The 24,486-nt window shown below is 36.3% G+C and overlaps 1 protein-coding gene across 4 annotated transcripts in view; it reads left to right on the top strand.

The window, feature by feature from the left end:
• Window positions 1-13,080, top strand: part of FUT8 (fucosyltransferase 8) — a 136,841-nt gene extending 123,761 nt beyond the window's left edge. For all 4 annotated transcript variants that reach the window (XM_075426112.1, XM_075426111.1, XM_075426109.1 and 1 more), the window contains 2 exons: window positions 896-1,046; window positions 6,276-13,080. In XM_075426112.1, coding sequence (XP_075282227.1) covers window positions 896-1,046; window positions 6,276-6,593 — 469 coding nt within the window. In that variant the 3' untranslated portion in view covers window positions 6,594-13,080. The remainder of the gene's footprint in view (window positions 1-895; window positions 1,047-6,275) is intronic.
• Window positions 13,081-24,486: the final 11,406 nt, after the last annotated feature.

The raw sequence follows: 24,486 nt of genomic DNA, 5'->3' as shown, positions 1-24,486 counted from the left end.
AGGGGTGTGCAAATATCTTTACTATGTTCACTGTCCCTAGAAATGACATCTTCTTTTAAATATTCTTCATATTGCTCCCCTCAGAGTTCTGTCACCGAAGTAAGACTGATGCACATCACTGTTCCTCAGCTAGTTTTCACAGTAGAGTATGACATATTTCGGTTTGGTCTGTACTTTTTTTTCCTTTTAAAAAAATACTAATATGATTCACACAATGGAAACAGAAATATAATGTATCACAAATATTGTGTTGTCATCTGTTTTATTTTGAGAGCTGGTTAAATATTGACAAAAATGTTAGACATGAGAAGATAAGAAAGAAAATTATCTTTGTGATAGAATTCATCTTGAAAAAACTATTTCTTGATCTATATGCTTCTGTAATTTCTCAGAAGAGGTCTTATCATTTACTTGAAATGAATAATATTTCCACCTGTTCCTTTCATGCGTGACTGATTTTCTTACACAATGTCATAATCAGGCTCTAATAGAGAGTATGGTAATAAGCAAAATGTAGTCTAGTAAAGATGCAATCCCATATTCTGTTCAGTAGTAGAGAAAGCAAAGTAATCGGAGTATATTTAATCTAAAATCAATAGCATTAGCAGAATGTGGCATACACTTCCTGATATTTTTTCACTTATTTTACAGAGCAGTATCTCAGACAGAGTTGCAGCGTCTTTTTATTTAATTTTCTTTTATTCTTTTATAAATAGAGGGCATGCTTGGAGGCAGCAGTAACATTCTAGAGTGTTCAGCAAAATTAGAATTCTTTCACTGTAAGGCAGAAACTCATTTAAAACAAGTTAACAACCTTATCTTGCAGCAAAGACGATACTTCTTAAAACAAAATAGAATAAGACTGTTCTGTTAACAGTGTATTGTATTTTGACAGGTATCCCAACTACGAATTTATCAGTGACAACTCCATATCCTGGTCAGCAGGACTGCATAACCGATACACTGAAAACTCCCTAAGAGGTGTTATTCTGGATATTCACTTTTTGTCTCAGGCAGACTTCCTGGTCTGCACATTTTCGTCCCAGGTAAACTGCAATACAGATACAATATAGAGTATATGTACCAGTTCTAAATTTTATTTTTCTTCATGCTCCTTTTATCTTATTCTCAGTGCACTCTCATGAAAATTTCAGGGAAGAATTAAAGGCTCGGTGTGCTATGTGAACATTTAGAGGACTGTAAGCACTGGTTAATTACTTCCCTTCAGTTGAAGTTACTGGCTTCATTAAGACATATGAAATAAGCAAGCAATAATATTAAACATGTTTAAGAGTTCCTTGTTGCATAAAGTTAATGTATAGCTTGTATCCATCCATTTATGTGCAGCTCAGTGAAGTCATTTAAAATCAGTAAAAATAATTTTAAACCTGTTTAACACTTCTTAATTTTGTATAAAGTTAATAGAACTTGTGTTCATCCACTTCTACACATCATTGCATTTTACTAAACTTCAGACGTGTCAGTGGTTGCCTTAGTTGATTGTGGGAATGGAAAAGAATGAAGAAAGCAGACATTTAATTTCTCTTCAGTCTATTACATTTCTAGCAATCCAGCGGCAGTGCAATAAATGTGAATTCTGACCACTGTAATCTGGAGAGACTTCTTATTGCAGATAATTATATGCTACAAGCTTGCTTTCTTGAGTGGTCTGATGGGGCAACTTGGAGTCAATTAGAAAACTGATGCATTTAAATGTCATCATTGGCATTTTCGTCTTTATTACATCAGGTTGTATATTAACTTCATATATCATAAAGAGCTATTTTAAGAAGCTTTTTTAAGATTAAAAAAGATCAGAAAGCAGTATTTTGTGACTGATACGCTGATCCACCTAATTCAAGTATGGCAAAATATGATTGAAATCAAACGGAGTGAGTGCTTTTTACCTACAGTTGTCATATATGCTGTTAGGTGACACTTCTGGTTAGGAAAGCATTCAGCTACAGGTGGCGATAGATTATGATCACATGTAATTGGACACAAAATGGAAAGTTGAAATTACCTCTAAAAGAAATGTTTTCCACAGCCTCAAACATTACTTATCTTCTGCGCTCTAATGACAATTAGATAGGTAACAAGCATAATATTAATACTAATATGTGATCAATACAGTGATATATTGACCTTGACAGCCAGAATCCTTAATAACTTTACCATGGCAAGAAGACAGCAAAACCAGAAAAAGTATAGAAAAGCCTCTTATCCCTCAGTCATGCTTGTGGATGCATTTTTTTTTTTCTTCATTGTTCACCTAACCAGACTGGATCGATGGGCCGAGGCCAACTGTATGAGGTTCAACAAGGCCAAAGGCCGGGTCCTGCACTTGGGTCACAACAACCCCATGCAGCGCTACAGGCTTGGGGAAGAGTGGCTGGAAAGCTGCCCAACAGAAAAGGACCTTGGGGTGTCGGTCAACAGCTGGCTGGACATGAGCCAGCAGTGTGCCCAGGTGGCCAAGAAGGCCAACAGCATCCTGGCTTATATCAGGAATAGTGTGGCCAGCAGGAGTAGCGAGGTGATTGTGCCCCTGTACTCAGCACTGATGAGGCCACACCTGGAGTACTGTGTTCAGTTTTGGGCCCCTCACTACAAGAAAGACTTTGAGTTGCTGGAGCATGTCCAGAGAAGGGCAACGAGGCTGGTGAGGGGTCTAGAGAACAAGTCTTATGAGGAGCGGCTGAGGGAACTGGGGCTGTTTAGTCTGGAGAAGAGGAGGCTGAGGGAGGACCTTATTGCTCTCTACAACTACCGGAAAGGAGGTTATAGTGAGGCAGGTGTTGGTCTCTTCTCCCAAGTAACTAGCGATAGGACGAGAGGCACTGGCCTCAAGTTGCATCAGAGGAGGTTTAGATTAGATATAAGGAAAAAATTCTTGCCTGAAAGAGTGGTCAGACATTGGAACAGGCTGCCCAGGGAAGTGGTTGAGTCACCATCCCTGGAGCTGTTTAAAAAATGTGTAGATATGGCAATTTGGGATATGGTTTAGTAGGCATGGTGGTGTTGGGCGGATAGTTGGACTTGATGATCTAAGTGGTCTTTTCTAACCTACGATTATATGAAAATGACATTTTGAAGCATATTTAGCAGGTTGTTAATATAGGCTACTTCAAACGAAAACATGAATAAACTCCAAAGCAAAAATTCTCACTGAGAAATGCTTGTAAGAGAGCCGTCCACTTTTATAATAATGTTTGATTTGGCTGAAGTATGCACACTGAATGTATATCACAGTGAAAAAGGCGATCACCAGCCAAGACCTGGGGCTGTATGACTTAAATGCCACATATGCACTGGTATACAGACAGTTCATATTCTGAAGGAAAAATTATGTGGTCTTGGATAAAAATAAGAAATATATAACATTTTCTGCTATTATTGTATTCAGATAGCTGTATTAAAAGCAGTAAATGTTTGCTTTAAATAAAACACTGACTATAAACATAGAAGAAAAATGTTTAAATATGGGTACAAATCGCTTGGACCGATTATATTGTAATTGAATTGTAAATGTTGAAGTAATTTCAAAAGAAGAGTATATGTTAAAATACATTGACATAGTTAAGGTGATTCAGGTTGATGGGGATCTGTGGAGATCGTCTGATACAACCCCCTTTGAGGGTACCTTTGAGGTACCTGGTGTCATTGAGCTCCAGTCTCATTCTACATCTCCCTGCATTTGACAATAAACGTTTCCTGGATGACATATTTGGTTTTCCGGAGTTGCAGAAAATTCTGCTCAAGTCTAGGATATCTTGTATTAGACTATTACTGTCAATAGCTGGGACTATGAATTTTGTCCAGCCATCTACTTAATTTATTCTGAGCGGTTTCTTGTGCTTTAGTAATTCAAACTCCTGAGAAATCATTTAGCACCAGTTTTGCTGGTCATGTAATGATGTGGACTTCTATGGTATTTTCATATGTTGGTCTTTTCTAGCGTCTGTTGCAGGTTTTCCCACTGTTCAGAAAGATTTCTCTTTTATGGGTTTTAAACTTCATCCTCTGATCTCTAACATTGGAACTACTATCCCTGTCTTTTCATAAATATAATAAACAGTTTGGTAGTTACTTTGGCATTGAAGGTAAGCAAAATCAGGCCCTTAATGACCATCTTTTGTCCAATCTGTACGAAAAGAAAGCAAGGACCAGGATGTAGTCTCATTTATTTCCAGTGTGATTTTGGACTTTCACATTAACCAATTGTGTGCTGAGTTTTTTCCATTTTCTTTTCCTTGCGAAGAAGAGTTAAAACTTCATTACAGAGGTATTCAGAGAAAATTACAGTATATGTGAACAGAAGAAGGCACTTTAGGAAGTCTCCTACATTAATTCTTATTTATGCTACCAAAACTAAATGAATACTGATATAAGCTGAATAATAGATATTTCATTAAAATGCTGTTAGTAGAGAAATTAGGCCCATCAAGTGATGTGGAGCCAAGGGAAGCAAGCTACCTTGACACTGTATTTCAGCAACATTGCATTGATTGAGATGTATAGAAAAACCACATGGCAGTTATACAAATCATAACACAGTAGCAGAAATGAAATTGCACATTAAAATAAATAGCTTTTTCGTCTGTTCAGTCTTCATTTGGATGAAAGCGTAGCTCCCTCTGCCTAACGTATTTTTCTTCATAATCTCATTTCCTTCTAGGACTTACTAGTCTTTGTGTTTTGCATTGTACGTATTAAATATACAGGCCACACAACAAGTGATTCTATGAATAAAAAATGGGAGGCTGGCTTTAACTGTAATTCTGCATGTGGATTCTTTGCCTACTGCCCTCAACAGCTTACGATTTAGTTCCCCAGGTTTGGTGCTACAAAGGAAACAATTGCTGAGAGGAGATGTATTTTTTATATCAGGTATACAGGGCACTTATATTCACTAAACAGCATTTCTGCTGAAAAGATTTAAAATGTTTTACAGAGTGTGTGTCTGTATCCTCCTCCTGGTGTGCACACACATGCAGAGAACAAAACATCAAAAAACAGTCACAGAAGCTGTAAAATAAACAACTTCTTATGAACGTATGGGTAATCAAATTTGTTTCTGTATTACTTTGAAATAATTAACTTCTGCCTGATCTTCTGACAGCTACTTCTGAAAAGTCATTTCAAAGATCAGATGGAGAGGGATAAAAGGAAATCTATTATGTTTTTAAAGCAAATGCCTCTCTCAGTGAAGCTAGGAAAGTACAAACGTGTCTAGTCTGGTGGATCAAAGTTCTATTCACTGTATCTTCAGATGGAGAAAAGTAATATCAAACTTTACTATATTTACATAGACTGAAGATTATGAAAAAGCTCAAATGTTTCTTCATATTGACGAAGTCTGCTGTAGTGTTAATCAAGCTTATGCAGAATGGGAGAAAGATACAGTAATGTAGAAGTTAGAAAGGTCACAGTGGCCAAATCAGACACCTGATAGAAGAGCTTTCTAGCCAATTGTTGAAAAGAGCTTTGTTTGATATAATGGCAGCCTTTTGTGTTTCTGGCAGCTCCAAGAGATCCAATGCAAATCTGATGTGGAACCTGTTTGCAATCTGAAGAAAATTCCCTTCACAAAATGTGATACAATGACACTTCAAAATGCATCTTTCTCCTCACCAGCATAATTATTGTCTTGCTGGAATTCAGCTTCATTTAGTTATCTTCCAAGTTGCCAACAGTCATAGTTCTATCACTGTTCTACTATTAACAGCATTTTAAAGCCTTGAACTTCTGGAAGTGCTTGACTGTGAAAATTAGAGCTTCCTTTAGAAAAGTAAATGTAAAGCCTCATTATTGCAGAATAAATTTTGAAAATGTAAGTTCTAAGGGTTCAAAGGGAAGTAAAATACAGTTTTTATTAGTAATAGAGAAGGAAAATGAATCTGCTTTTACTTTTGATTGGCTACATATCATTCATTTTAGAAAGCAGGATGGCTAGTGTTCATATAGATGTTTTCAATTTTTACTGAAATTGCTGCTCTAATTATTTGGCTGTTTATTTACCAAATCTGATCACCACAGTACTAATTAAAATGCTGCAAAATTCTATGCTTCTTGTTAGTAAATATGCAGGTGTTTTGGTTTTGTGTTTTGTTGGTTTGGTTTTTGGTTTGGTTTTTTTTTTGTCCAGGACATTCCAAAACTTGATCCTCTTCCAAAATTCAATTGTTACACATTTGAATGTGTAATGTGGAGTGCTGTGGTATATTGCAGGCACACATAGCATTTATGACTTCTCTTCTGTTTTTATTTCTAAGGTTTGTCGAGTTGCCTATGAGATAATGCAGACGTTGCATCCAGATGCTTCAGCGTATTTCCATTCTTTGGATGATATCTACTACTTTGGGGGACAGAATGCCCACAACCAGATTGCTATTTATGCTCATCATCCACGAACTGCTGATGAAATTCCTATGGAACCTGGAGATATAATTGGAGTAGCTGGAAACCACTGGGACGGTTATTCAAAAGGCATCAACAGGAAATTAGGAAGAACAGGCCTGTATCCGTCGTATAAAGTTAAGGAGAAAATTGAGACAGTCAAGTATCCTACATACCCAGAGGCTGACAAGTAGATTAAAAGGAAGACATTCGGCATTAATTCTCAGTTTTGATTGGTTTGAACCAGTCAACACACTAACTAATGGTTTATATGGGATTTGAATTTGCATTTTAACATACAGTTAAAATCAAAGCCTTTAGCAATGAAACTGGATAAGAAGCTGAGAACAAATGGATGGGCTATTGTCTGAACTTACTCTTAAACATTTTTTGTTATATGCACTCTCACACATACACACACAAAACCACATACAGCAGGAAAACTGTTGGTTTATACTTTTTGTCTCTTTTCAGGATTTGTCCCAGTCGTTAGTCTTACATGAGCTTTGGGCTCTTTTCTCTGCCATTAATTGACAATAATGTTCAGACTTTTAACACTGCCACATTGTGTAATTTGAGTGACATGAACATATTTTGTATGTGCAAAATTTAAAACATGGTGCCTATATTTGAAAAATTTGTGACCTTTTTAGAAGAGCCATGCCTGTTTCACAATGGGCAAGAGTCAATCTTCAACTGATGTTACCGACCATGACAACTGAACTTGCTTCAAACAACAGATTCAGATTTCAGACTAGATTTCTTTACAAGTGTATTTTTAGCATTCCATTGATTACTTCTGATCATTAATAAAATAAACGATACATCCACCAATAAAATAGTCACTGTCTGTTAGGAACTTTTGCAAAACGACACCGTGAACAGATTATTTAGTACAGAGAATGTTTCTGGACTTGCCTTTGATTGAAATAAACCCAACAAAACAAACCACAAAATCCGTGAAGGAGAAAGTAGCTGGAGTTTAATTGAATTTTTAAGCACTCATTATGTAGTACAATGCATGCTTAATGACACAGTGTTACTCAGTTCTGTGGACAGTGGGTTTCAGCAGGATGACTTCAGTGGCTCAGTTTCTTACATTTACTTTCTAGCACTGTTCTTTTACCTTCTGTGTTTCTCTTCTGAAAATGTTTTTTTAGGGTATTATAGGTGGTCGTTTATCATTTTGGCATTGAATGTAGTTACTTTTAATTAAAATACTTCAGGTTATCCCATTTATAGAACCCATCCACCTAGAGTACTCTAAAAAAATCTAACAATTTACCCCAAAAATAGTAGATTCCAAGAGAATATACACGAGGATGAATTTTTATGCATGACAAAATTGTTAGTAATTACTGTTTTGAAATCTGTTGCTAGTCTACTCTTTATTAAGAAAAGAGATAATTTATAAAATAATTTTACAATCAGATTTGTAGATTTGGAGGTTGTGTGTGTATATATATAAAATGTACAAGATATCAAGAGATTATTTCCAAATAGAAAGACTATTAATAGCATTATACAGGTTCTAGTGCAATCCAATCTGGAATAGTGGAAGTGTAGAAAATGTTTACTATTCTGACACGAAGAAAAAGCCACTTGAGTAGTGATTAAGAAAGCATGGCTGGTTGACCTTAACAAAGCAAAAATTAAAAGGATATTTAATTATATTTATTAACAGACCAAGGATGGTGTTGACATAATGAATGGATGCACTTGACCGTGAATAAATTTTAGGCTGAATAATAAAAGGAAATATCGGGTGGTGTGAAGTTCAGCCACAGTCTTCCAGTAGAAATAGTGGTGAGGAAGATGGAACTTGATTGATATGTAAAGGAATTAACAAAGCAGTTCTCTCTGACATTACTTTCAGGACTGATCCTGTAGATCCCTTCCAGTTATGTGTTCCTCAACTGAAAAACTATTTTATGTCTTGAAAAAGAATAACAAAAGCAAAGTTGAAAACTGCTGTGGCAAAAAAAAAAAAGATAAATTGCCTGTTAGTAGGGTTAAATAGACAAATCGGTAAAAATGAGCATAGATACCAAATGAGATTTAAAGATGGATTGAAGGATAAGGGCAAATGAGTAAGAGTGGCTGAGAAATGCTAAAGACAAATTTTTGTTACTGCAGATGGCTAGAGTTAACTGGTGCTTCTGTATTTTGGTACTACTAAGGAAGCTGGTCGATGTTAGTTTCCTGTCTAAGTGATTCTGATAAATTTACCTCTAAGCCAAACTTGTGGTATTTCAGAGGCACAAATATAGGCTAAATTATTACTTGTTTTTTACTTAAATTTGAATTGTGCATATAAATCTATGCTACTTTCCTTTTCAACTTGGAAAAAAAAATAATCCAAATCCACAAACATTTCTTCCTCAACGATTAGATCAATGCATTTTAATTTTGGGAAAACTTAATTTAATTATTTCTCCACAAATACTACATAATCTATTTGATATTTATAGATTTTGAAAATGTTTTATTTTTGAAGCTTTTTACTTAGAGCTTTGGAGCTCATTATTTCCAGCTCATTTCTTAGAGTGTGATGCAGAAATAGTATTCGTAAATGAATTAACATGTCAAAATTCCTCCATGGTCAGGTAACTCAATTGAAAATGTCACTAAAGAAGGTAAATAACAGAACATCTAATATCAGCCCAAAGGCAAGAGCAGATCTTCTAATGGAGTAACGAGAGAACTGGAAACACTGATGTTATAGAAGACATACCTATATAATGTGGCAATTCCTTAACAGATTATATCTGACAAAATATTGGCAAGGTACATGTGCCTCCTTACGTATTCTAAGTACCTAATGAATAACTAGCTGAGCACCTTTGAGAAAATGATCATGAAATGGTATGAAATTATAAAATTGTTGTTAGTAATTAAGAAATGTACTAATGTCGATGTCTATGACCTTATTCCCCTGGGCCGTATGATCCTCTAGTGCTTATAACACAGTACTTCTCAGAGGAAGAAAGCTAGCAATAGGCTGCTTACTAGATACATCTGTTTCTAGAGATTTGTTTCCTTTAATACTACCAGTTAGTTACGTCTTGGAATCCTGGGACCTTGGGACATTAAAACTGAATTTGTTTTATATTAAACAAAGTGAATATTAGAGACTTTATTCTCAGTTACGGTGGAGTCCAGGTAGTATGAAAGGATCCATGGATAAATGAAAATGAGACCCTCAGATTTTTATTGTAGCTGACAGAAAAGTGAAATAACAGGAAATAAAAATTTTGTCTTAATTACCTGAAAGCTGAATCTCTTGAAAGCTGTGAACTTGTTAAGAAACTACCAGAATGCTTGCAAGCAAGTATACATCTTGTTTCTTCCATTCGCCTTGTAGCTCTGCAACAATCCAGTCATGTAATTTTTGCCTCATACCAAACCACGAAGTCTGACATCCATAAAACAAAGACAGCCCTCGTACTCTCTTAAACAAACTGATGTTTAATTAAATTTTTCCTCTTTAAGAAGCATTTGTGTGTGTGTGTGTGTGCGCATGTTGTGTTCATAAAGAAGAATATGAACAGTACTCTTTCCTTTGCTATTTTACATTATCATCGTCACGTTCTCTGTAATAACTGATTTGTCAGGTTAATGTAGTCTCTGGAAACTGAATATTCTACTTGCTTCTTACCAGCTGGGCTAAGAAATTTATTTGGAGTAGTGAACTAGTCTTCTGTGACATCGGTGTACCTGGAGACTAGGGTCAGCAGCAGCAGTTTGCTCCTGCCACCACAATTGCACCAACGTGAGTTCTGTCCTTGATTTTCAGTCCAGCTTAAAGGCAGATGTATGGGATTCCCAGTCCTCCTCTACCAACATCCTGTCCCTGTGAACTGCAGAGTATTACAGATTTGTTCATGAAGGATAATGTTTTATTTCAAAGTTTTTAAATATTTACCTTCAGAGAAGTCTTTTGTCTACTCCTTCTACCACTGAATTTTAAGGAAACCTGCAGTTACCAGAAAGAGTTCCCTCCTTTACCAATTTTTCAGAAAAGAGAACTGACGATAGCTTTCTTATGGAGAGATACTCACAATGTGAGAGTTTCCTCCATAATGGGTTTTGTGTTTCTTTGGTGTGCAGTTATAAAATAAGGGTCTTGTCTTCTGAGCTAGGAACATAAGAGAATATAAAATAGAAAATTTTTATTACAAATTCTTGATAAGGGAAGAGAGATTTTCCATCATGGCAGTGGAGTAGCACCTACCATTTGGAACTTTTTCAAAACAGTGAATTGAACTTTTGTTTTTCCAGGTTATAAGTTTCTTTGCAATGTAATCTCTCAAGTGTCTGAAGAATCCAGGTAAAAATCATTTGTTTAGTTTGGGAGGTGGAGAGAGTCTAATAAGGAGACATGATATTGTACTTTTAATTTAAGTTGCTATATCAGTTTATAAAGCCACAAACAAACCTTTCAATGCTGGGTTAAGGCCCTCTGCCAGCAAAATCATTTGTTCTTTGCCAGAAATACTTAAAAATTTTGCAACCCCTCTTTTGATTTTGCCTAATACCAGTCCCAGTCGTGTGTAAACATCTTGCTGGTCATATTCTGATCATTGGTTGTTACTATATTAGAGTTTCATTCATTCTGGAGTAGCTTGGGAGCAGACTGTCAAAGGGCACAAACTTTGTTTGGTTTACTTATCGTGTTGAATTAAAATTGCATTTAAAACTCACAAAAATATCCATTTCCCTAAGGCACCACTAGAATTCTAATTGTAGTCTACAGACTTTTGTCAAGGTCCCCTATGTGCCTGCAAGCTTATTGGGAGCAAGACTGAAACAAAGTAAGTTATGCATAAATATCGACTGCAGACAGTTTTGGTTAGACTTTATAATATCCTGTTCATTTCTAAAAAGCATGAAATGTGCCACTGTGTGATACAAATAATATGATAGTATAAAGGGTCCAAGCCTGCAAAAAAATTGCTAGTCTTTTTGCCTGTGTCATTGGTTACATTCAATGTGTACAAGATTATTTCAGAATCAAAGTACATAAGACAGAGGTTTTCCAGCATTACTACAGGCATCTGAGAATCCCTTTCATTGATGTGTTTTCTGGTCTTTACCCCTTTTGGTACCATATACAAATACCTAACAATGTTTGATAGTGTTTGCTGTTTAGTGGAATCTTCCCTTATTTTGTATGTTCATTTCCTTTGACTTGGCTTACTTGTCAGCAGAATTCTATTGCCACTGCAATTCAAACAAGTTTGGATTAATGCAAAGGCATGCTAATTGTTTGTGTGAAAATGTCTTTACTGTTGCTCAAAATTAGCTTCACACTTTTAGGCTGACTCCTAAGGAGATACTGTTGAGGGAAGGAGTTATCTCCGCTGGGGTATACTGTATGTGTTATATAACTGCTGACACATACATGTACTGGTTTCACTTTCAATTTTACATGATTTTTCCACTTTGTACAGGCTCAAGATTTTGTTTTTATTTTAGTGTATTTATGAAGGGGTTTATTGAGCATGGTGAGACGAAGTCCCAACTATCCTACATTTTCTTCAAAAAGTATATTGGACCCCATTTCCTCTAATCATCTTAAAGACATCCTCCAGTCACAACATTTTAATGGAATCATCTAGATAAACATTTCCTGAAGACTGTGACATTTTTATGCTCTTCCATTAGCGCCACTGCCTACTTGCATCTGAGTCTGATCAACCATGTTTCTATGAACCTTCTTCAAACTTTTCTGCTTAGTGTGTTTTGATTTCCTTGCCTAGTGGCTAGTGGTCATTACTTGATGAGGAATCCAAGGGACAGCAAGTGTCTGTATTTGATTTTTCATAACAGCATATGAATTTATATTTCTTGCAGGTTATTTTTTTTACAAAATGCATTTTCATATTTTCCCTAACTGGTATAGTCAAGGATTCAAAGAGAAAACACCATAATCAAATGTGCCTAATCAGTGTTTAGGAGGCTTACGAGGCATATAAGTTCCTTATCTAGTAAGATTTACACCTCACACCGTGGCAAGTTTCTTGACCAGATGAAAGATGTATTTTCATAGCATTCCCTATCCATTTTTGGCTAGCACTTATTACACACTAATCCCTGCAGCTTAGTATGCAAGCAACAAGGACACAATCTGAATGCATTCTTTTTGCAGGACCGTAAGAGCCAGGTCATTTTCTTCTCTTCAGTCTTAGAATCCTTCATTTTAGCTTAGTTTTAGTGTTCCTGCTCTCTTTCTTTGGCAAGTTTTTTTGTATAATACAGCTGCACAATTTTCAATTACTCCACTACAAGTAGAGCCACAAGAGTGTTACATCTCAGCTGTGAGAATCCACTGGATATGGAGATTGCTGTCCAGTTCGGCTGTCTACAAAAGATCGTTCTCTTAAAGAAGCCAAGTATGTTTGCTGATAACTTTCCGAACAGTAGCAACCTGGAAGAATGGAAGGAGACCAAAAACCAGGAGGTCCAACTTCCTTTGTGAAGGAGAAGGAATCGGACATCCATTATATCTAGCCAAGGCACTGGAAAGTAATTGACTAGTTGATGGGAGTAGTTTGCTTCATTCCTTCAGCTTATTGCTGGAGAGTGAACTGCAATGAGTTTATAATTTTAAATCTGTGGTCGCTTTGTAACATCTATAAAATTTTGTTTGTTTTCATTTGAGAATAAAATTATTATACACAAAGAACAAGTTCAGATCTGTGGGATTAAACTGACAGTGTTTCTTCTTGCCTCAGATGGAGTTCATTGTGCACTAATGTTTCTTAAAATTATTTTTGCTTGTGACTAAACACCAAGTATTCAGCAAAGACAGACAAATCTTGTTAGGCTGGCTTGACCATTTTTTTAACCTGTGTGTCAGTAGAGATTATACTGAGGCTAGCACTGATGAACCTTCACATAATAGGCCTAGGATTGATAGATTCATTTGCCTAAATTTTTCCTTTGTTTATATAAACAGAAAAAGTGTTTTCTAAATTTTAACAAATGATAGTTAGGATATATCTGCCTGCTCAAAATGTATTTCTTTAGGGCTGCTGATGTGTCATGACTACTCTTTATTGCATGGATTCATATTAGCTCATGTTGTCATGTTTCTGAATGTGTTGCTCATTCCTTTTTTCTGATGTTTAGATTATAAGATTTATGATCCAGGAGTCTCCTTTTTTTTGTGTTTCCACCACTCGCCACAGTGGGATTCTCATCACTCAGTAGGATCCCTAGACCATACAGTAATATTAATAATGATTACAGTCATAAAATAGGTTAAACATTTCATATAAAATACTAAATTCAATATGATTTTGTAGTGTTTGCTTTTATTTCTGTTGCGTTAATATTTTGTTTAGCTATATATATTGCTTATTTGCCATCATGTGTGTATGAAAAGAAATTCTTAAAAAAAACCCCTAAAGCCCAAATATCAGAAGTTAGATTCAGGAAGTATTCTTAGTTCTTTCCTACATGCTGATGACCTTTTTTATTGATAGTATATTTGTATGTTTGGTTCTGAAACAGCACAGTGATTTAAGAAATTACTTTGTGTAGTTTGGTCTCATTCCTTCTTTTAGGACTTACTAACTGACCATGTGTGTGCTAAATCTATTTCAATGTGAATTGAAACAGGGTCATATCTATTCCACTGCTGATTTGGTTGGTATATGTTAGTCAGTGGAAGTTTTGAAAGTAAAGATGAATGTATGTCCTTCACTTCTATGCTTTTAAAATTGAATGTGAGAGAGTAAGTGTAAGAACCATTGGAATAATAGGCTTTTCTCACCTTTTGTTGAACTGGCTAGAGCTTACTTGTGCACTTTTTCATTCTCAAGAGAACACATTGCAGGAATATGCTATGGAGAGACAGATGCATACACCATAGGCAGTTATGTATGTAATAGGAAGGAATAAAATCTGTTGAAGGGCCTGAAGAGACCTCCAGAAGATGAAGATGCAACCAAGGTAATGGTTGACTTGATGTGAAGGTGTTCCAGTCTTTGCTTTATCTGCTGATGTGATTGACTGGTGGTCTTGTTCTTCTCTTCCTGGGCTGCTGCTTCAGGATTAATTTAATAGACATACATTATTTTGTCATGGCTTCATGCTGGATGGATATTGGTTCAAGAATATGCTGTTCCTTTCTAATAAGATGCATCCTGTTAATGCAGGTGCTCTGCTGTACTACCTCTGTAGTAAAGTGGTCTGGATTTTCTCAGTACAGTGTTTAGTTGATGTTGGTCTCTCTTCAGAGCTTCCATTGAAGCATTTTCTTTTGGTGAGGCCATACACAATGGTTGAAAAAAAGAAAATAATACAATTCTTTGCTAATTTGAGTCTCATGTTTTATTTCTGAGATACCTGTAATTTGCCTTGCTGACCTGCAAAACCACAAGGTAGATTTTATCTTCTTTTCTGTGGCAAGTAGCACACTAATGTCGGCTGTAGTCAAGAATTTGATGTGGAAAGTAAGCTTTAAGCCTCTGCAATTATTTCTGGCTCTAATTGCTGTCTGAGAAAGAGTGATGACCCCCCTGACAGTAGACATACGGAGTCCACAAAAACTGGTTTGGGTTGATTCTGTGTGATACTTTTTCCTACCAACCTGACCAGTCTTTTGCCTAAGTCTGTTTTATACAGTTTTACTTTGTTTTAGAATTTACCTTGCAATTGCAGGGGTACAGGGCAGTAGTGTGCTTGAAAGGCAGTTGTAAATGAGTTTTCTAAGAATGCTGCTAGTACAAGGCATGACAATGTCCGTTAATCTCTTCATTTATGCAGTATCTTCTCCAGCAACTTCATTGCCAGCAGTGCCAACTTAATTTGTTTCTGAGTGATTTCCTCCCTGACTCTTATACATAGAATGGTCTTCTGCTCTGTTCATTCAGATCTCTAAAAATGCCTGCATATATACAAAGAATTAAACCAGAAAATTAAATGCAGTTAAATTATCAACACATTTGCTTATTTTCATGAAATTTTTGTCTTCTATATATCATGTTTTTGAATTTTAAGTTCTCGGAAGCAAAAAATTTATTTTGTTATTTTTCAGACTTCTTCATCCTGAAACAATAAATAATAGACATAAAGGTTTCTAGAAGGAGTAAAGCTTTTCCAAAAGCAGTAGATCGTTTAGGCCTAGTACAAACATAATAGAAAGTAGAAATCCCATTAAATTCCTAGAAGTAGAATTACATGAAACATTACTCCGAATGCCAGAGTAAGAAATACAGAGGATAATATTTTTTTTCCCCTGGCTTTCACCTGTTGGTTTGACTAGCTCATCTAAGTTGCTGCTTACCTGTGAGGAATCAGCATTAATTGATGTCTGCTGAACTGGACAGACTCTGCAATGTACAGACTGCCTATGAGAACAACTATATGAAATTTTATGTCAAGACATTTTTAATCTTAATACAAAATTATCTTGATGTTCTGTTATAGCATTTAATATTTTTGCATCTTGAGGCTTTCAGATAACCACTAGTGGGTGCTATCTAACACGAATGATAGAACGATAGAACTTTTAAGTATATCCATCTGCAAAGAGTAGGAACAGCTGTCTACGCATAAGGCAACATGTTGACATGTCATGTTAATTAATCGTTTTCATTTCAGTTACAGGATAGGCAAAGTGTATCACTGTTTACTGCACAGCAGTAGAGCTAACAAACAATTTGTGAAATCAATGTCCATTTTAACTGGGATGTTTTTATTAAAGAGCATTAGCTATGACTAACAACAAGTTTCCATATGGTTTTCGTTTGAGATCTGTCACTTATTTATCATGGCACACACTCAATGACTGAATAATAAAGAATGTAAACTACATTTTACTGTTGCAGACAGATTCAAAGGATAGTTGAGTCCCACCCAGCAGCCAGACAAATTGCTTTGGGGAAACTACTCAAATCACTTAACTTAAGAACAGAGTAATTTACTAGATAAAAAGGCTCTACTGAGTTCAGAAAAAAGTCTCTGCTCTGGAGTCTTCAAACTTTCTGTGTAGGGAAGATTCAGTTTTCAAAGTGTGCATCAGAACAGTACACTGCACCCATGTTTTCTCATCATTACTATTTGAGGATCTATTAAGTTTACATTACAGATTTTATGCTTTTCCAGAGTTCCTAACATTTGTCAAAATTGTATTTCTATATGACGATATAGCAACAGTATGCTACATAAATAAGCAAGAGTTTTCCAGGTTTCCAAATGCTTTTTCCTTCTGTATACATTATTATTAGTGCTCTAGAACTGATGCCTGCATGCATCATCAGATTATCATGTCAATACTGAAGTTAAGTATCTCTAGCATGCTTGCAATCACAAATGGAAATTCCCTAGATAAACAATCCTTACTTTCAGCAGTGGTATCATTTAGCTACATATCTGCAATGAAAGGAAATGAAAGGAAACAAGCCTTTTTTCAAAGATGTTCGAATCTGTGTTTTCATGAGGATGCCTTTTTGATTCCAAAGTCAGGTTTGCCAATGGATACATTCCTTACAATTCTCTTGCTTCTGAGACTTCTCAAAAAAACAGGTAAAGTGCTTTATACTGGTAGTTTCTACATAGACAAGACAGACTTAGTTTGCAGAGTTGTTCAAATTCTCTACCAGTTTTCTAGGAAAAAATGGTGATTTTTTGACTGATGACAAAGTATCAGTTGCACACTGTAACCTTTTTCAACTGTACATAGTAAGATTGCTTTTATATGCATTTCTGACCTATACAGGCTATGCTTAATAAAAGGTTAATCTGAATACCAGGAAAAAAAAATACAAAAAACCTTATATATAGAAATAAAGATTTTGTTTATGTTTTTTTTTTTAATTGTAGCTACTGATGATAATGGCTGTAGTTTTCTTTGCAAGCTTTGAGCCTTTTTTTCTAAAACTTTACCTTTGCCTTGTGCTTCAGGCATGGGTTGCCTTTCTTCATCTTTTTGTGATATGTATGTTTTTTAAGACTGTAACAGCTAGAACAGACTTTTGAAAGTTTTGGTATCAGAACCCCCTGTACACATGCACATATTCCATGTGTTTCATCATTACAAAGTTTCCATTAAATAATAACCAAAGCTTCAGGTGTCATATTGGCCCTAATTTTTACTTGGTTTGGAATTAAGCTGTTCAAAATTTGTCTCTTTTGAGAGACTGACAAGTTCTCTAGTTTGCACCAGAAATTTTCAAACTAGATATACAGTAGAGTGCAATGCTGTAAATGGTCAAAGACACCAATGCTCAGTGTAATCCCAGCACGTTCAAGAATTTTCACCAGCTTTGTTCATTGGCAAGCACAAGAAAATACCACAGACTTCTCTATAGACCCTTTACAAAGCATTTTGAACAAGTATTGTTCTGGCTATGTTTTCTAGGTAGTCATTTCTTCCATCAGTACTGGGAAAAGGTGGCTTACCTCAGTCGTTTATTGTTTGGGAGAAAATGACAATTGGAGAAGAATGAATACATAAATGTTTCCTTTACGCTGTGCCTAAATGGCTGAAGTGAACTTATGAACTGAAGGATCTCAATTCTCTGACCTTAGGTGCAGGAATGCATGCCCAGCCCCAGCAGAAGACACACAGCAGCAGTACATCTGGAAAATGTAAGCTACCATATGGGTATGTGTTTTTTGATTATTAAGGGTTTAATATTGAGAGAGTTGTGTATCTGCTCTTCTCTCAATAGTTATCTTATTTATTCTACTCTTCAGTATGTTGTGTCGTGGATGTTTTTGTTATCAGCCACTACACTCTTGGACTGTAATAGTTCTTACGGCTGATGTTTTTGAGGGTTTAGGGCAAGAATTGTAGACTGGTCCTCTTTCGATTCTTTCCCTCACAGTGTTGGTTAAGAGAAGGAATAGCTAGCAGTGCTTTGTCCCAAATAGATAGTTCCAAATTCATAGTGACATTTTTCTTTTTTAGCCATCGCTGATTTTGGATTATTTATCCGTGTTCTAGAATACATATATATATAATTTTGTCTATTTTATTTTTAGGCTTTTTATTTTGAGAAAATGTTGTTAGAGTAGACTGAGTGCTTTTATGAGAAACCTTAAGGCCCTGAATTTAGGATTTGTTCCCTTATTTTCTAGGTATTCACAAACAGTGCTGACCACTCTAGATGTGCACATGGCAGTATAAATGGCGGATGTTCGTTACCATTTGGCCCTGATTCTTTTGATTCCAAGATGCCTATAGCTTTTTATTTTGATCTTGCCAGAACTTGGAGCCTGCTCAATATTTTTTGGAAAGCAATATTATTTTTCATTCTTCATTAAAAGAGAAAAGATGCTAGCTAGTCCTAAGGAGACCTGAACTGCAGATCTAAAGATTTTGGACTAGATGTAAAGTTTAGCTTCACTTGTTGCTTAGAGTAATTCCAGTGATTCTAGCACTACTGCAGAATCTAGTCTACATCAGTATCAGCTAGATAGTAGCTGTAGCTATTGTTGCAGTGTAGTCGTATTGCTGAGAGAAGTCGCAGAATTCATTCTCTGGCTCAGCAGGATTAAACAAGGTATGTTAGTGAGACTCAGACAGTTATCTCTGAGAATAAAACTGCTTGGAGGTAACCATTAGTTTAATATTTATTACAGTTTGGAGGAGATGTACTAAATGCAATTGAGCTAGCAGTTTGCTTTGTTGTACAATAACACCCTCACATCCAGCACAGATCCGTATATTCTTGTGGTTAGAAAAGAAATCCCAGATATTTGTTTTCATATGGTTTTATTAGTAGCCTGTGCATACATGATGCTAGAATTATAGTCTCTTGATGGAAGACCAGGCTTAGACAATATGGGATCTGAAGTGGTAGCTGAAATCTATCAGTATGTTTAATGAGGGCCTTGGGTTTTTGCATGTATTATTAAGAGGTCTGCAATAAAAATCTAGTGTTAAGCAGACTCACTTAAGTGAAGAAAGGGAATAAAGGAACAGGAGGGAGACAGAGGGATCAGTCGCTTAACTATCCCTACCTTTAAGCTTAAAGGCAGTGTGTGTCGCACTCTGGTGACTGGGAGTAAGTGTGGCTGAAGCAAGCTGTAAATTTTTAGTGAATAGAATGTCTAAAATAGATTGTGATTTATGCAATACAGTATGTATAACTTCTGTATATCCCGAGCTGTTTCTGTAGGTAGGGTATTAACCATCTATTGCAGCTTGTGAATTTATTTACTGAGTTTATTACAGTCTCTCTCATAATCAGATTGATTCACCACTTTTTCGGTATCATTTATTCAACCATTATCATTTATGCATACTGTGGTTCTCTTTTATTCCTCTATTTTCAGGAACCATGTTGGTCTCTAGAAATTGACACTGATAAGCCTATAACATCTGGGAAATGAGCCTAATTTGAGCATATATATTCTGAACAGAGACTAATGCTAATTGACCTAAGTGTTACTAACAAAAATGTCATCAGGTAGTGATATCTGTTTACCTTTCACCTGACATGATTTAGATTAGAGCAGTGGCAGGACTAACTCTCAGCTTCCAACCTGCCAGTGTGTAATACAAGCCTTAAAACGTGAAACATAAGAAACTCATGTTTGAGTTCACACTGTGTCACAATTTATCGACATTAGTAGCTTTATAAGTTTTTAATTAAATAACATATTAATACTAAGTTTAGTCATGTACATTTAATCTATTTTCAGTCCAAAGAAATGACAGTCGCACATCTCAAATAATGGTCAAAAAAGCAGAAAGCATTTAAACTATTCTGATATATTTGTATCCTGATTTTACACAAAATGGAACATGTCAATGAAAAAAAAGAAGAGGAAGAATTCTGAAACCTGAAGGTTAATGACAGAGCACTTTCTCTCAGATAAAAAACCTTGTCATTTGTTCTTTATCCTTATTTTGATATGGCTTCAAGTGGCTCATCTCATTTAATTTGAAAGAGAATTTACATTTACGTTTCAGCTTTGAAGAGGTGTTAGCTGTTTTTTTTGTATTATTACATTTTTTCTTGTTAATTAAAGGCACAGATACTCATTCCCATTTCAGCACATATTAAATCTCTGTTAGAGAATGATTCCTCACAGCATCACAGCTCAGAGAAGCAGGTGTTTGAATAATGTTTAGTGAAGATGAAAACATTTTGTGACAGATGTTCAGAGAAAAAGAAAACATAATCATTATTGCTGGGTAATTATAAATTAATTGAGTTTTACTTTAATTATGCCTTAGTCCAGAAGTGCTGGAAGATGGTAAAGCTGTAGGAAAAGTCCTGGTCATCATGTATGTCTGTATCTCAATGATCTGCTGCCTGTACTCCAGTGCAATATAGTCAGACATACTTCAGATAGTTTAAATACACCAATAAGGGTAACAGCAGCAATCTAACCGTAGTAAAGTGAAACTCGTCATAGTGTAATTAAACCTTCATGTAGTTTAACCCTAGATTAAACATACCTACACAACACTGAAGTCGTAATTGTAGATGCACTTGAAAAAAATCACTGTTAAGCTGACTTTGCATTCAAGAGCTTACTAGCTGCTCTATTCAGAACATGTCTTGAAGACTGGGATTAGTGTAAGACACTTTGTAAACTCCTGATGGCTGTCAAACCTAATCAAAGCTGTTTGGACCATCCAAATATGGCTACCTAATGGTGCTTAAATGCTGATTAAAGATACTTATCTTCTGGAATGCAGAACCTTATTGAAGTCAGTTCACAATTTTAGCCTTTTCTCCTGACAAGCTATTATATTCTAGAAATGATGGGTTAATTAACATATCATAACCATGGGGGAGATTTTTCTTGGGCTTTTTTTCCTGGAAAGAAAAATGACATTTTAGCAGGTGAACTTGGCAAGCAGCATTGTGTCCTGTGAAGAGGTCCTAAGTCAATGTTCTGTTTGAAAACAGGAAAGTTTCTCAATTCTGTTTATTTGTGACAACTGACTCTCTAGAAAATAAATTCTAAGGGAGGAGTTCAGGCTATTTAATGGGTGCTTTGTTTTGGTTTAAGTAGAATCTTTCTCCATGTTTATACTTCATTCTCCTGTGACTGCACCAAGGACAGAATGTGATAGAGTAAAATGTTTTCTTTTTGTTTGCTACCTGCCATTTTTGACCTGTTATGCCTTGATGGTGGATCCCTTGTAAGATAAAACTTTTCAGCATACTCCATTATCCCTGGTTCTGATTGCTTGGATGCTCCCTATTTGAATATTGTTAATTATGATTATTCTGAGAACCTGAAAGCAATTTCTGATGCAGAACAGATGACCCTGTAGAAGGAATGCTTTTCTCTTTTTTTTTTTTTTTTTTTTTTTTTTGAGGCGGAGGCTATTTTCCACTTTGCCAAAGCAGAAGGGGTCTGACTTCTGACACACTCTTTATTTTTCTCAAGTTTGTAAATACTTGCTTAATTTTTATTTAAGCCATACAACTTTCCTGCAAAATACTGCTATGTTACTTTCCTGACAAGGACAATGTTCTTTTAGTGATACTTCTCTCCATAGCGTACGTGGGGAACGTAATTTGAGCATGATAATGTTCTCTGCGCTATTAAACACTGAGGGTGTAATTCCTGATCATAATCTTCTCAGTCCAGAAAAAACAAAGTGCTTATCAATTTTGCTTCTTTACTCTCATCCACTCAAATTGTATTTCAATGAACATGTTCCAGAAGTTTCACTAAGACTATGTTTCAGTTTCTGATCATTGTATTCATCATTCAGATGAATCTGGCATAAACGAGACAGGATTAGCAAAGTCCCCATTCCAGGTTAATTCAGACAGCTACTGTGAGTACTAGTATCTTCAGTCATCTTTGACAGGATCAACAAAGTCATACCTTCCTGAATTTAAAATGGAAATGTGTTCTCTGAGACTGATCTCTCTCACCAGCCTCTGAGACCGTTGGGAAAGTTTGGGGCAAGGAAGACTTACCCTTGGTGGAGGAGGGTTAGGTTAGGGAAGATCTAAACAAACTGAGCATACACAAGTCCGTGAGTGGACCTAACTTGGCAAGTGCCGATGGAGTTGGCTGATGTCATTGCAATGTCACTCTTACTTGTTTTTGAGTGGTCATTGTGTTTGGGGGAGGTTTCCATGGACCAGAGGAAAGCAACTGTCATTCTTATCTTCAAGAAAGGCAAGGAATAGGATCTTGGGAGCTGCAAGTTGGTCAGCCTTACATTAGTCCTTAGGAAGCCATGGAGCAAATAATCAGAGACACGATTTCTAAACATGTTCAAGAGAGAAGGTGATTTGGAATAGTGGTGTGCATTTATGAAAGGAATGTCATGCTTGACCAACCTGACAGCCTTCTGTGAGAGGTTGGCTGGCTCAGTAGATGAGAGGAGAGCTGTGAAAGTTTTTTTATCTTGATCTTAATAAGGCTTTTGACACAGTCTCCCAACTGCATCCTCTAGACAAACTTATGAAGTAAGTTATGACTAGAGAAGTAGATAGTGGTGTGGACTGAAAAATTGCTGAACTGCTGAGCTCAAAGGTTTTTTTATCAGCAGCATGAAGTCCACCTGAGAGGAGGAGCTGACACATGAGGTGGTTGTGCGGCTTTTCAAAGGGATCTCAACAGGCTGAAGAAATGGGCTTACAGAAATCTCATGGAGTTCAGCAAAGGGAAGTACCAAGTCCTGCACCTGGGGAGGAACAACCCCAGGCACCAGAGCAGGGCTGGGGACCAACTGGCTGGAAAAGAGCTTAGCAGAAAAGGACTAGGGGTTGCTCGTGGACAACAAGCTCAATATCAGTCAGCTCAAGCAGCCGCTCATGCAGCAGCAAATGCCAACAGCATCCTGAGCTACATTAGGAAAAGCATTTGCAGCAGGTCAAGAAAAGTGATCGTTCCCCTCTACTCAGCACTTGTGAAGCTACGTCTGGAGTGCTGCATTCAGTTCTGGGCTCACCAGTGCAAAACAAATATAAAATTGGAGCGAGTCCAGGGAAGGGCCACGGAGATGATTAAGGGATAGAAAAATCTGCCATGCTGAATGAGCTGGGATTGTTCATCCTGGAGAAGACTCAGGGAGGATCTTATCAATGTGTATAAATAGGTGATAGGGCAGAGAAAAGGAGTCACTTCTCAGTAGTGCCTAGTGATAGGACAGGAGGCAATGGACAGAAATTGAAACACAAGAAGTTGCATTTGAACATAAGAAGCAGCTTGTTTACTGTGAGAGGGGTCAAACACTGGAAGAAGTTTTCCAGAAAGACTGTGGAGCCTTCGTCCTTGGAGATATTAATAACCTGTCTGGACACAATTATGAGCAACCTCCTCCAGTTGACACTGTTTTGAGCAAAGGGATTGGACTAGACGATCTGGGGAGGTCCCTTCTAACATCAACTACTCTGTGATTCTGTCTACTAATCTAAATACTGTGGTCTTTGTCGTCCTGTATTTAGAAATATCAGTGCAGAATTCCAAGTTAGTTTTCCAAGTGTGTCCATGTAAAGTTGGGTCAATTTGTGAAGAAATGATGAAACCATCAGGTAAGAATTACAGTTGCTTCTATCTGATTAATTTGTTTCAGTAAAAAGGATTTGGTAGCCAAAATGCTACCCCGAATTCCCCTGTGCAACGCTGTATTTTTTTAAAACTTGCTTTACATCTGTGTGCTAATTCTGTTGACGTTAGTGACACCTGAGGTAGCATAATTTGAAAAGGATTTTAAAATGTTCTGATGATGTTTACGGGTCAATAGAGAGTAGGATTTTTCTCTTAAGTTGAATTGGCTCTGCAAAACTGATAATAATAGAAAAACATTGTGATTATAATTTAGTCATTGAAACTGGTACATGAAGCTGGTTATATAATGGAAATTAGAGGACTATTTTTTTTACATAGTGACTTTTCATAAATAAAATTGCACATAAAACTGTAAGTTAAGCTTAAGGAAAGCAACCTACTCAGTGTTTTGAGTATGAAGGAAAAAATTAGCACAAAGATAAGCAAAAAGAATATCTTCCCTATCCAAGAGACACACATGAAGGCCTGCCTGTGCAGGTATAAGAAAGATCTTCACAGTCTGGAAGATTTTCAAAAACAGGCTGGGAAAGTTGCTGAGTCGTCATAGGACAGTTGTTGAGAACAGTGTTAGTG

Source organism: Opisthocomus hoazin, chromosome 7 (assembly GCF_030867145.1).
Source record: "Opisthocomus hoazin isolate bOpiHoa1 chromosome 7, bOpiHoa1.hap1, whole genome shotgun sequence".
NCBI classification, from domain to species: domain Eukaryota; kingdom Metazoa; phylum Chordata; class Aves; order Opisthocomiformes; family Opisthocomidae; genus Opisthocomus; species Opisthocomus hoazin.
This window is presented reverse-complemented; position numbering and strand designations above follow the sequence as displayed.